The 15,997-nt window shown below is 52.4% G+C and overlaps 1 protein-coding gene across 6 annotated transcripts in view; it reads left to right on the plus strand.

Annotated features, from left to right (window-relative positions):
• Nucleotides 1-15,997, plus strand: part of FAM193A (family with sequence similarity 193 member A) — a 173,445-nt gene that overhangs the window by 142,829 nt on the left and 14,619 nt on the right. For all 6 annotated transcript variants that reach the window (XM_067734896.1, XM_067734897.1, XM_067734892.1 and 3 more), the window contains 6 exons: nucleotides 1,734-1,932; nucleotides 2,899-3,171; nucleotides 4,703-4,976; nucleotides 5,586-5,769; nucleotides 6,797-7,027; nucleotides 9,657-10,503. In XM_067734896.1, the coding sequence (XP_067590997.1) occupies nucleotides 1,734-1,932; nucleotides 2,899-3,171; nucleotides 4,703-4,976; nucleotides 5,586-5,769; nucleotides 6,797-7,027; nucleotides 9,657-10,503 (2,008 nt within the window). The remainder of the gene's footprint in view (nucleotides 1-1,733; nucleotides 1,933-2,898; nucleotides 3,172-4,702; nucleotides 4,977-5,585; nucleotides 5,770-6,796; nucleotides 7,028-9,656; nucleotides 10,504-15,997) is intronic.

Consider the following 15,997-nt stretch of genomic DNA (forward strand, 5'->3'; position numbering starts at 1 on the left):
CTGCCAGACCATCACCGCCCTGGGAATCATCCCCAAACCCTCCCACTTGAGCTCACAGCACTCACTGCTCATTCCTGTGTCCTCAGGGACGCTCCCAGCACAGACCTGTAGCTCGTCTGGGTGGGCCTGGGCACACACCTGCAGAGGGAAGGCCGTGTGCTGCATCAGCGAGATGCTGGGGGCGGCAGGGCCAGGATCCAGGCGGCCCCATCCCCTTGCAGTTTATGTAACTCGAGGCAAGGCAGACGTTAAACCAATAGGTTAAAGATAAGTCTTGAATTATGACTGTGGTAAGTGCTGAGAGGGAAAACTGATGGACTTTAGTGTGTTTGATGGGAAGGCCCCCCGTGGTCTGGGTGCTGGGTGGTGAGAGCAAAGGCAGTGATGACTTCTCCAAGGACGCGACATCTAGGCTGTGGCCAGTAGGATAAATGCAAGTCAGCAAGGTCTGAGCTGAGATTAGGACCTCCTAGAAAGTGGACACAGTGTGGGCCAAGTTGTGGGTCAAGAAGCAGCTTGGAGTTTGAGGACCAAGGAAAGACCCGTGTGTCCAGGGGCTTCGTGATCAGGAAGGACGGGGGCGGCCGGCCACGTTCAGGACTTTGGGTTTTACGTCAGAGCAGTGGGAGACCAGTGGCACAGCCGGAGTGTGGGAGTGACGCCCTCCTACTCACATTCCATGAGCCCACTCTGGCTGCGGTGGGGAAGACTGTTGCGAGTATGGGGGGCGGGGGCAGGGGGACCAAGGGGAGGGATGGCCCAGGACGCGTGCAGGGAGCAGCTGACGGCCAGTCACCCCATAAATGTGTGGACCCAGCGCCCTCCCTTGGCACCTTCAGACAAGGGTCTTCCCCTCCCCGCCCCGGGGAGGGTGGTTTAGAGCTCAATGTAGAATCCATCTTTTCTTCACACTTACACTGCACTTTGTCCAAGTGTGAGGGAACAGCGTAAGAGCTGACCATTTTTATGAGTGATTCCAAAGTTGACTTTGCGGCCAGCAGGGGCTACTCTTCTTGCGGTGCACGGTGATTTTTAAAATGTCAGATGAGAAGAAGCCACAGGAACAGATCTCATGCAAATGGGCCTCATTTAAAATGAGACTAGGGGGCTTCCCTGGTGGTGCAGTGGTTGGGAATCCGCCTACCAATGCAGGGGACACGGGTTCCATCCCTGGCCCGGGAAGATCCCACATGCTGCGGAGCAACTAAGCCCGTGCGCCACAACTACTGAGCCCACTCTAGAGCCCACGAGCCACAACTACTGAGCACACACGCCTAGAGCCCGTGCTCTGCAACAAGAGAAGCCACTGCGATGAGAAGCCCGTGCACTGCAACGAAGAGTAGCCCCTGCTCGCCGCAACTAGAGAAAGCCCGCGCGCAGCAAGGAAGACCCAAGGCAGCCAAAAATAAAAACAAATAAATAAATTTATTTTAAAAAATAAAATAAAATGTGACTAGGGAGGAATGTGAGAAGTCACCGAGTTGTCTAAAGTTTGTCTGATACATTCCTTGAGCATCAGTTGCTTTTAAAATCTACCTCTGGTTCAGATTTGCCCCGTCACGTACAGCCTCATAAATACTCAAGTAAGCCTCTGCAAGACGTGCTCCCGGGACACCTGCTCACGGCAGGCGCGTCCCACAGGGTTTCAGTAATGACTTGTCTGTTTGTAGTTTAACTACTTAGGTAAATAGAATATTAATTTTGATATATGATTAGAACATTTTTTTTTGTAGGCTTTACCGCCAGCACCTGTTCAGAATCACACAAATAAACATCAGGTATTCAATGCATCTCTTCAAGACCATATTTATCCGAGCTGTTTTGGGAATACTCCAGAGTGGAATAGTTCTAAATTTATAAGTCTTTGGGGATCAGAAGTGATGAATGATAAGAACTGGAATCCTGGCACTTTCTTGCCAGATACAATTTCTGGTAAGGAACTCATTAAAACTTTCTTAAAGTTTAAAATGATCTGTGCTGAGTGGATTGCCCTCTCTGTTGCTGCAGTTCCCCAGTAGGGGCCCGGGCTGCTGCTTCCCCTCACCTCCACCTCTAGCAGGAGGCCCCTTGGCCCCTTCAGGCTGCTCCAGCCACCCATGTCTGCCGCCAGGAGCGGAGCAAGGCTCTGGGCTTGGCGGCCCGTTGCCGGCACAGGAGCCGGACGGGCCTCGGACACTGGGTCTTTCCCGCCCCAGGGCTGCTGAGCGTCTTGGCTCCAGGGTGCAGTGTTGGGCCTTTGGTTCTTGAGCATTGGTGACCAGCAGACCTCGACCCGGTGCAGCAGGGTGGTGTGGCTTGAATGCTATGACTTACGTTCCTTTTCTCTCTTTCTGCACTGACCCTACATGGGACCTGTCCCCTCTAACAAGCACCTTCCTCCTTGCGGCCTCAACTGCTGAGGTGCAGCTGTTTCTTCAGTGGCAGGGCAGGGCATGCCTGAAGAGGGGTTGGTACCTCTGCCTCATCTCTGTCTTCACGTGGTCAGAGCCCCTGGTGGTCCCACACCCCCGCCCCTGCATGTGCTCAGAACAGCAAGCTAGACTTGACATCTGGTCTGTGCTTAGAAAGGGTTTCTAACTGTGTGACCTTGGGCAAGTTGCTTAGCCTCTCTGAGCCTCAGTTTCTTCATCTTCAGGATAGGAATGATAGTACTAAGCTCAGAAAGTATTTTAAGACATTAAATAACTTTTGGAAAGCACCTAGCACAGGAATTGGCACATAGTAGGTGCTCAATAAATTTTTCTTCTGAGATGAAAACTAGTTGACTAGTGTCATCCCATTGGAATCCTAACTTAAGTAGCAGCCCCAGTGTTAATAGTTTATTCAGCAGATGTCCTTTAGGTTTTAGCTAAATGCTCTTTCTTTTAGAAGCCTTAATTTTCCCATTCTTCTCTGAAGGGAATGACATATTAGGGCCAACACTCTCAGAAACAAGACCTGAAGCTCTTCCACCTCCATCTAGCAATGAAACGCCTGCAGTTCCGGATAGCAAAGAGAAAAAAAACGCTGCGAAAAAGAAATGTTTGTACAATTTCCAAGATGCTTTTATGGAAGCAAACAAAGTTGTGATGGCCACGTCGTCAGCCACCTCCTCCGTGTCCTGCACGGCCACCACGGTGCAGTCGAGCAACAGCCAGTTCAGAGTGTCGTCCAAGAGACCGCCCTCCCTCGGTAAGGCCCACCAGCCCGCAGGAGCCCTCGGGGTGGGCGCTGCGTATTCGCTCCTTCTTCCTCAGCAGCTCTGTAATTCCCTTTCACTCGGCCTGGCCAGGGATGTCAGTGTAATTAACACCTAAGAACGCTCGTGCACAAAGAGCGTGTCCTCCAGGGCTCTGATGAGAACTTCACTGTCACACTGATACCCTCCAGGGCTTTGCCACACTGTGTCCTGCCTTTCCTCTCTGCGCTTCTTGTTCTGTGGTGGGGAGAGGTCTTTGCTTCCTGAACACGTGGAGTAATTTTTAGGCATCTGAAAGTAGAAGCCTCACGGAGAGTCAGCTGATGGGGCTGCTGACCAGCCTGAGATGCAGCCCCTGCTGCCGTGCAGGCCACTGGTGTGGAGGTGGTGTCGCTGTCACACTCTGCCCTGAGCACAGCGAAGAGGGGGCTTGAAAGCAAGGGGGGCAGTCAGAGACCAGGGGCAAATGTCAAAGGGACACGGGAGCCGGATCAGAGAGGCCTCACTAGCCAAAGTTAGGACTGTCTGAGCATCAGAAAGAATGAAGGAACGGATTGTAGCACGCAACTAAAGTCGAGAATCCTTCGGGACGCTCAAAAGAGGGAGTCGGGTGGGAAGCTGTCTGGGTGGAAGCTCGCTGCTGACTACGTGTGCAAGACGTGTGCAAGACGTACAGATAGAAGGCCACTCTGCAGCCAGCCGGTGACAGGGGGCCCGGTAAGCGTCCTCATGGGCGTCAGGACGTTGGATCTCAGTTTGGGGAATGCAGTAGTGCCGGTGTCTGGGAGCAGCACCCACAGGTGACTGGCAGATGGCAAAGGGAAGATAAGGTGCCGACTGCCCCCCCTGCACACCTGATCAGATGTAGCCTCACCGACGGCAGCAAACACGTTAGGTGCTTCCTGTGCAATCAGATGGGAAGATCCAACGTAACCTTTGCAGGATTCATGCGTAGAATATTTTCAGCTAAATCGGACATGAGACTGTAAATCCAGAATTGTGGACAGCTGGCCTCAACTCAAAAAATGTCAGTATTGTGGAAGGAAAAAAAGAAAGTTTAAAAGATGCTGGGTTCGGGGGAAAGCCGCAAAGGACTGTGGGAGAGGCCAGAAGTCTGGATGGGGTTGTACGTGAGATGAGAATGTCACCATGAGGTTAATTGTCTGTAGTTGGCGCTGGTGTCGAGGTTTTACGGCAAAGCGTGCATGTTCTCAGGAGTCCAGGCTGGAATGTTTAGGAGTGAGTGCAGCTTTGCTTCCACATGTTAAGCCACCAATAAAGTGTGTGTGTGTGTGTGAGAGAGACAGACAGACAGACAAAGTAAATATAACAAAATAATAAATACTCTTGAGTCTAGGTGAAGGGTGTATGGGTATTCTTTGTACTATTCCTTCAAGTTTTCTATAGATTTGAACATTTTCAGACCAAAAGTTGGTTTAAAAAAAAAAAAGTTTTAACTTAGAGAAGCCTGAACGTCTGCCTGACCTTGGCCACTGGCAGTGACTCTGGCATCTCTGAACGCAGGTGACGTCTTTCACGGCATCAACAAGGAGGATCACAGGCACGGGGTGCCGGCGGCCCCGAGGAACAGCCCCACAGGTCTGGTGCCGCTTCCTGCCCTCCCTCCCGCCGCCCTCTCTCCAGCTTCCGCGCCTCACCTTGCCAGTCTCGCAGCCCCGTCCTTCCCCAAAACGGCCGCCACCTCTCCCGGGTTTGCGGATTCACGCAAGAGCTTCTGTCCTGCTCCCGTGGCCCCCACCACAGACGGCTCCGTCAGCGCGCCTCCCAGCGTCTGCAGGTGAGCCCGGGGCGGGGCGGGTTGCGTGGGGGGGGGGGGGAGAGGCCGGCGCGCTTCAGAATGGGTGCTGTGCGACCTAACCCTGCAGGACTGCCGGAGACACTCCGGCGCCCAGGGCCTCGCAGCTCACCAGCGGGGGACGGCAGCGGGGAGGGGCGGGCTCCGGTCTCGGCCGGTTCCGCAGAGCACAGGGCCACTGTGGGTCTGTGCGCAGACCGCCGGCAGCGGCAGGGGGCCCGTGGGTGTTTTGAAGTCGTGTTTGTTACACACTGAGCGAAGAACAATGCAACGGACACTCAACAGCTTTCTTTAAAAAGTCAGTGTTCGTTACCTTTGAATTTGCCGCCACTCCCCCGCCCTGACATCCCCCAGGATGAAATGGTGGTGGGAGGGACAGTGGAGAGGCCGTGTGTGTGCACCTGAGAAGCCCCTCTGGGTGTGCCCGCCGGCCTGCGCCTGTCCTGCCTGCGCGGCCCCTGGGTCGTGCAGGCCCCGCGCCTCGTTGGTGAGGGCAGGCTGGTCGGAAAGAACCACCTCGGCCACCGCTCGCCATGCTCGCACCCCTTGAGGGGCAGGCTGCTTGCTGACGGGCCCTGCGGGGTTTTGCAGCGACCCCGACTGTGAAGGGCATCGCTGCGAGAACGGCGTCTATGACCCGCAGCAGGACGACGGAGACGAGACTGCGGATGAGGACAGCTGCTCCGAGCACAGCTCCAGCACCTCCACCTCCACCAACCAGAAGGAGGGCAAGTACTGTGACTGCTGCTACTGTGAGTTCTTCGGGCATGGCGGGGTAAGTGCCTTGGCCTCTCCTCTGCCGAGGGCCTCCTCGGGGGAGGGGCAGGTGCCGGAGCGCGCACTTAAGTGCGTAAAATTAGTGCTTCGCCATGGGTGTTTGTAAATTGCGTGTTTAAATTAGGATTGTAAAATGTGCAAGCTCCTTTGCAAGAATAATGTACCAGGTTGAATTCAGGGTATGGTTACACTGTGTGTAAAGCGTTAGTTGCGAGCATAATTAAAATCAAGATACCGTCTAAAACAGTGGTTCCACTTCTAGGTTGTAGTTGTCGTAAAGAAATAATGACACGTAGTTTTGAGTATCTCATCTCTGCATTTTTGCATTTGATTAGATAGGACCTACCAACTCCCCAGGCGTGGGAATTGTTGAGTCCACACAGTGGACGGCCTGTGCAGGCGGGTTCCTCTTGCTCGACTGCCCAGTGCATTGAGGCACATCCGCACTGTGTGGTGTGCCAGGACAGTCATTCCATCCGTACAAGCAGGTGTCAGCCGTGGTGTCTGGGGCTGGGCGGCGAGAAGAGCAGGGCCGGGAGCTGTTCTTTTTCTGCTTTAGTCTCTCCGTGTTTCCTCAGCTCATGCAGGTGTTTTTAGTAGTCAGTGAGAAGGCTTTTCGGCTCTGAAGAGGAAACCTGCGAGGGGATGGAAAAATGCTATAAACACATCTATTGATGCGAGAAGATAGTCACACCGCATTACATAAAAAGTAGATCAGTTACAGCATGTATAATAGTTTCTTTTTAGTTTAAAAATAACCATTTGTGTACGTAGTTGTACATCCTCTGCCAGATGTTTTTGTGAATATGTAAAGCTTGACAGGTCAGTGCCAAAATACTACCTTTGGGTAATTGGTGATGAAAGGTTTTCTTTTTCTCGCCATTTGTTTCTTCTATTTAGTTACTTTTCCGGATGAGCATGTGTCACTTGAGCAATAAAAATTTCACTTTTAATGCTATGGTCTGAAATTTGGTATACTCAAAATCATGAAAACTTGCATTTCGTCATGTTTCCGTTGGTCTTAGCCTCCCGCTGCGCCAACAAGTAGAAATTATGCAGAAATGAGGGAAAAGCTTCGTTTACGGCTGACCAAGAGGAAGGAAGAGCAGCCTAAGAAAACGGATCAGCTCTCAGAAAGGGAGAGTGTGGTTGACCATCGCAGGGTGGAGGACCTGCTCCAGTTCATAAACAGCTCGGAGACCAAGCCCGTGAGCAGCACGCGGGCCGCCAAGCGTGCACGGCATAAGCAGAGAAAGGTAAACAGAGGGTCTGCGCCAGGCGGCCTCCGGGGGGCCTCTGAGGTCGGGGCTGGGCGACAGCCTCCCAGTGTTGCTTCAGGAGCCCCTGACCGCCTGCCAGCCTGAACTGGACGCTGCTTCCAGACCCAGGTTGTGTTTTCAGGCCGTGGAGCCCCCCCCGTGCCAGGGGTTTGTTAATGGCTCTAAAACAGGCCTGCGGTTCTTGTGCTGGCCAGCGTCGGGGCAGCAGCAGCCCCTCCGCCTCTTGTCTGTCGAAGGAACTTCTTTCCCAGGAAAGCAGGGGAAGCAGCCCTGGCTGTCGAGGGCGGGGCACTGTGGGCTTCTGGAGACTGGGGCTGAAGGAGCGCCTTTGACCCGAGGCTGGTGCAGGGCCCCGAGCGGCCCCACTGGCAGAGGAGGATCAGGGAGTACCGCTCGAAGGAGGGCCTGCACGTGGCGGTGACGTCGAGAGTAAGGAGGCCCCCACGCCGTTAGGGCAGGGGCTGCCACAAAGGCAAGTAGCTGCTGAGACTGGCCAGGCTGGCCCAGTGGGGAGCTGCGGCCGGACTGAGCGGGTCTCAACGCGGGAGCGTGGTGCGCAGACTGTGCCGCTAGGCGAGAAATTGTATCCGTTACTTCCTGCGACGCTGAAAGTGATGGGAACAGCATCTCCTCTGGGGTTTCCTCCCCACCCCCGCCAGTTCTTTTGGAGGTTCTTCCCGGTTTCAGCTCCCTGAAGGTGTCAGGCTCCACGAGCCCGCCTCAGCAGGCAGGTGTGGGCTGTGCCCAGAGGGGACTCGTCAGGACCACAGGGCTCTGACTGTAGGATGGGTTGCTTTGGGAGGGCGTGAGGCCCCTGTGAAGGAGGAGACATGCCCACAGTGGACCCAGGGTCGGGCCACTTGTCGTGTGGTGTTGCTTCCAACTTAGTTGCCGTGACTCTTAAGGTAGCTGTGATTGAACTGAGTGGATTCACTGCCGCTGTTGTACCCACCCCCGGTCCTGAGATAGGTCTGGATTGGCCACAGGTCTAATTAGGGGGCTTGGAGGGGGCGGCCTGCTTCTGCCCCAGACCTGGTGTGGGGAGAAGGTGTGTTCTCCACCTAGGGGTGCTTCAGCACCCGGGGTCCCAGGTGGTCCGAGGCCCTGGAGACCGTCGCCACTGGGCTTCGTCGGAAGCCTCTGGACTGGCTCAGGTGCTTTCAGGGCTGCCCCCACCCGGACTCCTATCCTCTGTCCTTGCAGGCGGCCTGGATCCGGACCACGCTGCAGATGCATCCCGGGTCGCCCTCGGCACCCGCTCTCACCCTTCGTGCTCTCTGCCGAGCACCTGGTTTGCAGGGGGACCCACAAAGCTGCCTTGTCTCTTGTTGAAATGAAGGCAGCACACACCGGGGTTGGATTCGCTGTAGAGTCTGTCCTGAGGCAGGTCAGGCCTGCAGACTGGAGGCCCTGGAGTGCCTGCAGGGGCCACTGCGGGAGACACGGTGGGAGTTCGTCTGTCAGGCGCTGCCTCCAGCAAAGCTTTCCTTTAACAGATGGAGCAGGAATTTTAAATGATCTTTACTTGAATTGGCAAGTTACATTTTTCTGAAACCTGTCATTGAATTTTTAACCTAATTTTATGTTTAAGTTATTTAGCAAAACAAGCAAGTTGTCTCTTAAAAAATATTGCCTTCTGAAACATAATGAAGAATATTTAAATTCGGAAGGACCTTTACATTTTCCCATGCAAAATGTTTTTTTCAGAGATTCTCACGATCGTGAGCCTTACTGGAGCCCAGTGATGGAGGAGCCGTTCTCCTTATTCTCACTGGGTTTTTGTTTGTTTTCTTTTTCTAAAAAATATTTATTTGGCTGCCCCGGGTCTTAGTTGCGGCACGCAGGATCTAGTTCCCTGACCAGGGATCGAACTCCGGCCCCCTGCATTGGGAGTGCGGAGTCTTAACCACTGGACCACCAGGGAAGTCCCTCGTTTGTTTTCTAATCAGAAGGAATCTTTTCCATTTGTGCTCCTGCAATGTGTGTCACTAAAAAAAATACAATCTTCGCTTGAGTTGAAAATTAATTTCCTGCCAGTTGGACAGCAGAAATAACCTTTGTCTATTTGCCACATCATGTTGAATATTTTAGGAAGTCATTTGCTCTGTCACACTAGTGAAAATATATTGGGAATTTTACCTGCTAGGGTGGGAAAAAGAAATTCCGAGCTTTTCAGTACACATTTTCTTGAATGTCGCTTTGACCCACATGAACGCATCAGCAGCATTCCCCACCTGGAAAGGTTCTGGCGGCACCTGTGCGGCTGTGTAACTGCTGCCTCGCGATCTGTCTTGTTCTTGTCCAGTTCATCCCCCACCTGCCGCCGCGCACAGACGGGAGAGCCCACGCAGGGCAGGAGCACGGCGGCTGCTCTGACCTCGTCCTCTGTGCCCGGGGCTAGGTCGGAGGCTACAAGGGATGTTCTGTTGACTGCCACCCCCTGCTTTGATGGAGGTGTGTTTTAAGCTTTTGACCTGTCACAGCCCCTTTCAGTGTTTCTATTCTTATCGTGCGATTCAGTTTTATCTCACTTTTGTGTGCGTGTCTTACTTTTTTTAGAGCACTTACTGTTGTCCTAAGTTGCCTTTTCCTTTCACGTCGGCAGCTGGAGGAGAAAGCACGCCTGGAAGCGGAGGCCCGGGCCCGGGAGCACCTGCACCTGCGAGCGGAGGAGCGGCGGCGGGAGGAGGAGCAGCAGCGGCTGCAGGAGGAGCTCCAGAGGCTGCAGGAGCTTCAGAAGCTGAGGGCCGTGAAGAAGAAGAAGAAGGAGAGGCCAAGGAAGGCCTGTCCCGAGCTGGACATGCTCGCTCGGAGTCTGCAGGCGGCCGCGGAGGCTGTGCCCGGCTCTGAGAGCATGCACAACGGCTCGCTGGAGCCGAGCGAAGACCCGGAAACCTCCTCTCGCTCCCCCTCCAGACACGTGGACCATAGAGACACGGGGCCGGGGCCGGGGGCCGACGCGGACACCCCCGACCCCGTGGCCGCCAGAGACTCCAAGCTCCTTCTGCCGAAGGGGGTCAACGGGAAGCAGCAGCAGCCGCTGTCCTTCCTCCTGGACATGATGCATCAGCACAAGGAGGGAAACAGCAAACAGAAGCTGAAGCACAGCAGTAAAGCGGGCGGCGAGCCGGCGAGGAAGCCCTTGGAGCCCCCCAGAGCCTCAGAGGCCCAGCCCCGGCCCCGGCCCCAGGCTGAGTCAAAGGCCAGAGTGCTTGACCTCACGCCCCTGGCGGAGCACAGAAGGGAGGAGAGGAAAGTCAACAGCAACAACAACAACAGAAAGCAGCTGAACCACGTCCGGGAGGAGAAGCCGAGCCCGGGCCCCGCAGAGCCCGCCGCGCCCAGCGAGCACCAGCAGAGTGGCAAGCCGGTGCCAGCAGACTCTCCGCAGCCCAAGGGCAAGAGCAAGAAAAGCAAGAAGAAGAAGGGAGACAGAGGCAGCGGCTCAATCGGTAAATAAACACAGAGCAGAAGGGGGCGCCTGTGTAGCTGGGGCATCGTGGGGCGAGGAGGGCGCTGGGTCGGGTGCCTCTCAGGGTCCACCCCTCCTGGAGGGGGGTGCTGCCGTCCATGTCGTGGCTTCGTGCCTTGTGTGACCTCTGCACCAGCCGTGAGGGACGCGTAGGCATTGTGGTTGTATTCGGTTACCTTGAAATAATTTCAGACTTCCCGCAAACTACAGGGAAGAGCACGAAGGATTCCCACATACTCCCGTCAGCTCAGCGTGTCACCACACTTGCTGTGTCCTATCTCTCCCTCTTGGTTACTTTTCTGAACCAAATGAGAGTGCCCTTTTACCCTGAAATACTGCTGTGTGTATTTCCTCAAAACAAGAGATTAGATACAGCAAGATACAGATGGGGCGGGGCACGATGTCGTTGTTGATTTTAACAACTAAACAAAACAAAATGGTTACAGTCGGAAACAAAGGAAGCCGGCTGCACTTCCTAGGAGTCCCCGTGGCTGTACTAAACGTGCCGCACTAGGTCCTGTGGGGGGAAGAGACCTGCCAGCCCTCCGGCTAGAGAAGGAACCCTGAACAGACACGGAGGGCAGGTGCGCCGGCCGGTCTCCCACCGCGGTGGGAGCAGGCAATTCTGAAGCCACCCGTGTGTCCCCCCAGGACCGCAAGGCAGGAGACACACTGTGGACCGCGGGGAGGGGGCTGCAGGGAGCGCAGTGGCACCGGAGCCGGACTGCAGTTGTCAGGGTGAACGGGTGGTTTTTAGTGCAGAGATTAGTTACCGAAAGACACAGATGTGTGTGGGGGGGGGGGGGGCACGAGGAGTGCACACGTGCCTGCGTACACACACTCGCTCCCCCTCCTAGGCCCTGCCAACCACACACCAGCTCTGGGTCTCAGAGCCGGGACATCTAACTGTGCACAGAAGTGCTCAAAGCACAACGGGGTGCAGAGGCCATGCAGAGGGGGCTCCCACCGACTGAATCTGGGGGCATCGAAATAGTGTTAGTAAAGGATTATAACCTATAGCATAAAGAAAGCATCTACTAACCCGCCCTTGTATAAATAATGAAGTAAATGAAAAAAAATACGTGGGGAAGAAGAGCTCTTCCTACAGAACGTTGAGTAAGAAAGGGAGAAGGAATGGCATCAGAAAAGTCACCATTATGTAGGCAAAGAGCACAGTAATAATCCCCCTGGGCAACACTGTCGTCCACGGATGCTAAAAGTAGTGGATGAATGTCTGATACGGCGTAAGGGACTCGTCTCCCCATGAGACACTCCGGGTGAGCACAGGTCAGGTGTCAGCCTGGCAGAGGAGAGACAGGCCGACCGCACGCACCACGGTCCAGGAGGAGAGTTACCAACACCGGGCAGTGTGCCTCCTGACGGCAGGGCACCCACCAACACAGACCCGTCACCCCCAAGGCGCTGCCGCCAACGCTGCGTAACCTGAACCTGGCTGTGAAGGAACAGCACCAAACTGAAATTACTCTAGATAGCCATTTACTCTAAAAAATGGGTGGCTCATACTCTAGAGATGTCAGGTTGTGAGAAAGTGAGGAACTGACCCATTAAAGGAAATTAAAGAGATATGACGGTGACCCTGCGTTGGATCCTGTGTCAGGAGAAAACTTTGTTTCCTAGGACGTTAAAGGGATGAACGGAGAAACACGCATAAGCCTACAGCTAGGTAACAGTCTTGCGTCAGTGTTAATTTCTTGATTTTAACAACCACACTGCGCTCCCTGCAGCCCCCTCCCCGCGGTCCACAGTGTGTCTCCTGCCTTGCGGTCCTGGGGGGACACACGGGTGGCTTCAGAATTGCCTGCTCCCACCGCGGTGGGAGACCGGCCGGCGCACCTGCCCTCCGTGTCTGTTCAGGGTTCCTTCTCTAGCCGGAGGGCTGGCAGGTCTCTTCCCCCCACAGGACCTAGTGCGGCACGTTTAGTACAGCCACGGGGACTCCTAGGAAGTGCAGCCGGCTTCCTTTGTTTCTGATTGTATCTATTTTGTTTTGTTTCCCCTCCTTAATCCTGATTTCTTTTTCCCTATCCCATTCCTACTTAGTTTCTTATTTGCTCTTCTGTTCTTTACACAGAAGGTTGGCATAGTAGAGACGCCTTTCCCCGTGGCTTTTTCCCCACATCCTGTATTCCAAAGGCCCTCCGTGTGCGTCCGCAGCTCTTCCTTGTGCTTTCAGGTGCTGAGTGGGCTCCGCTGGACACTGCCCCGCTCTCGGGGTTTGTAATGACACACAGCGGGGCGGAGCGCAGGTGCTGTGCGTGGGTGTTTCTGTGGGAGCGCTGGGTCACAGAGGTCAGTGCAGACAGGGCTTGTTGATGTGGCCTGCTCCTCTGAAGCCTGCATTGCTCCCACCCTGTCGAGCCCCTGTTTGGCCACAGCCTCACCGGGAGAGTGTGTTGTCAGGCTTTGTAACTTGAGCCCATCTGTTAGGCGCACTTATTCCTGAAGTGGTCATGTGCATTTTTCTCTAATTATAGTGAGGTCATATTTTTAAGGGCTGTTTCTATATCTCTTTTGTGAATTTTCTATTCGTAACTTTTTCTCATTTTTTAATTGGGTTTTTGCTCTTTTCCTTCCATTTTTTAAGAGTTCCTTATGAATCGTGGATATTGCCCCAGGTCCTTAAGTTGTCTTTGACTCTTTCCAGTGCTTTTTAGCCAAGCACAAGTTTTCTCTTTTACTTTATACATAGTTCACTCTGGATTTTAAGTAGTTGTTAGGTGTGATTGTTTATACTAACACGAAGGTTAAGGAGGAAATGTGCCAAGTTTTTTCTAGTATTAGCGTGGTTCCACTTTTTTCACTTAGCTCCCGATACCTTTATTTGGACTTTATTCTTTTGTATCGTGTGATGCATGAATCCAGCTTTATCTTTTACAAATAGTTAACCAGTTGTCCCAACACCAGTTATTAAAAAGCTCATCTTGCCTCAGCGACTCAGGATGCCACCACGTGCTACACCGTGTGTCCTCAGGTCTGTTCTGGAATTTCTTTTCTTTCCCTCTGTGTTCATTCACTCGCCATTATTGCATTGAGTTGCTGCTTCAGGGGTTCTGTACATGTTAATGACTTAAGGGCTCTTCTCTCCTCACAGCCTTTTTCAGTTTTCCTGGCTGTTCTTTCATGTTTGTATTCCCATAAGAACTTTGGTGTCAGTGTGCGTAGCTCCCTTAAAAAAAAGAAAAAAACAACCTTGTTGGTATCTTTATTGGTATTGCATTAAATTTATAAGATAATTTAGGGAGAATTGGTGTCTGTGATGTTGTTCATCCTTCCCAAGAACAAGGGGAGTTTTTCCATTTGTTCAAGTCTACTTTATGTCTTTTAGGAATGTTTTAAATTTTCTCTTATAGGTTTTTCACATTTCTTATTGAGCTTATTCCTAAGTATTTAATCTTCCTTGCTTTTAATTTTAACGGGGTGTTTTCTGCAATCATACCTTCCAACTCCGTCTGGTGCAGTAGCCAGTCACATGTCACCCCTGAGCACCGAAGTGTGGAAGGTCCAAATTGTGCGGGTTATGAGTGTAAAAACATAACCAGATTTTGAAAACCTAGTATGAAAAAAAAAGGAATGTAAAATAACTCAGTATATATATGTATATATATTTGGGGGGGCGTGGCTGCACTGGGTCTTCGTTGCTGCACGCGGGCTTTCTCTAGTTCAGGCAAGCGGGGGCTACTCTTCATTGCAGTGCGCGGGCTTCTCATTGCGGTGGCTTCTCTTGTTGCGGAGCACGGGCTCTAGGTGTGCGGGCTTCAATAGTTACAGCGCACGGGCTCAGCAGTTGTGGCTCACAGGCTTAGTTGCTCCACGGCATGTGGGATCTTCCTGGACCAGGGATTGAACCCGTGTCCCCTGCATTGGATTCCTTTTTTTTTTTTTTAATATCTTTATTGGAGTATAATTGCTTTGCAATGCTGTGTTAGTTTCTGCTGTACAACAAAGTGAATCAGCTATACGTATCCATATATCTCCTCCCTCTTGCATCTCCCTCCCTCCCACCCTCCCTATCCCACCCCTCTAGGTGGTCACAAAGCACCGAGCTGATCTCCCTGTGCTATGCAGCAGCTTCCCACTAGCTGTCTATTTTACATTTGCTAGTTTATATATGTCAGCACTACTCTCTCATTTCATCCCAGCTTCCCCCCGCCCCCCCCACCCCCCGTGTCCTCAAGTCCCTTCTCTACGTCTGTGTCTTTATTGTTGCCCTGCCCGCTAGGTTCTTCAGAACCATTTTTTTTTTTTAGATTCCATATATATGTGTTAGCACATGGAATTTGTTTTTCTCTTTCTGACTTACTTCACTCTGTATGACAGACTCTAGGTCCATCCACCTCATTATAAATAATTCAGTTTCGTTCCTTTTTATGGCTAATATTCCATTGTATATATGTGCCACATCTTCTTTATCCATTCGTCTGTCGATGGACATTTAGGTTGCTTCCATGTCCTGGTTATTGTAAATAGTGCTGCAGTGAACATTGTGGTACAGGTATCTTTTTGAATTATGGTTTTCTCTGGGTATATGCCCAGTAGTGGGACTGGACTGCTGGGTTGTATAGTAGTGTTAGACCTGCGCGGTCTCCTAGGAGTTTCGACTCGCCCAGGAAACAACAAGAGTCGGAAGTCGATGCAAAACGCAAGAGGTTTATTGAAGGCCGGTGCACCGGGGTTCCTTGGTCCTCACGCAGGAGGTCGAAGAAGGAACCCTTTTGGGCGCGAATATGTCAGTTTTATAGGTTCCCACTTCCCCGTATGTAAATTATAGATTTGGTTGTGTTCTCCTGCTGATTGGTCCCGGCTTAGGCTCGGACCAGAGAGGGAACTTGTCCCCAGCTGCCTGATTGGTCTTTGACAGACACCTTTTTTACATTTTGTTATCTCCCTCCTTCTCCCCAGCTGTCTGATTGGTCTTTGACAGACACCTTTTTTACATTTTGTTATCTCCCCTCCTTCTCGGAAGGGGGCCGGACATCCTGGAAATTCACCCATTGTCTAAGAAGCCCCTATTGTCTGGAGAGTTTCTTAATCATTAGCTGGAACAATGTCCCTCGAGTCCCACAGTAGCTCTATTTTTAGTTGTTTTAAGGAGTCTCCATACTGTTCTCTGTAGTGGCTGTATCAGTTTATATTCTCACCAGCAGTGCAAGAGGGTTCCCTTTTCTCCACACCCTCTCCAGCATTTACTGTTTGTAGATGTTTTGATGAGGGCCATTCTGACCGGTGTGAGGTGGTACCTCATTGTGGTTTTGATTTGCATTTCTCTAATGATTAGTGACGTTGACCATCTCTTCATGTGTTTGTTGGCAATCTGTACGTCTACTTTGGAGAAATGTCTGTTTAGGTCTTCCGTGGCAGGTGGATTCTTAACCATTGTGCCACCAGGGAAGTCCCAGTATAATTTTTTACATCGATTACGTATTGAAATGATAATCTTTTGGACATATTTAATT

Source organism: Pseudorca crassidens, chromosome 4 (genome assembly GCF_039906515.1).
Source record: "Pseudorca crassidens isolate mPseCra1 chromosome 4, mPseCra1.hap1, whole genome shotgun sequence".
NCBI lineage: Eukaryota > Metazoa > Chordata > Mammalia > Artiodactyla > Delphinidae > Pseudorca > Pseudorca crassidens.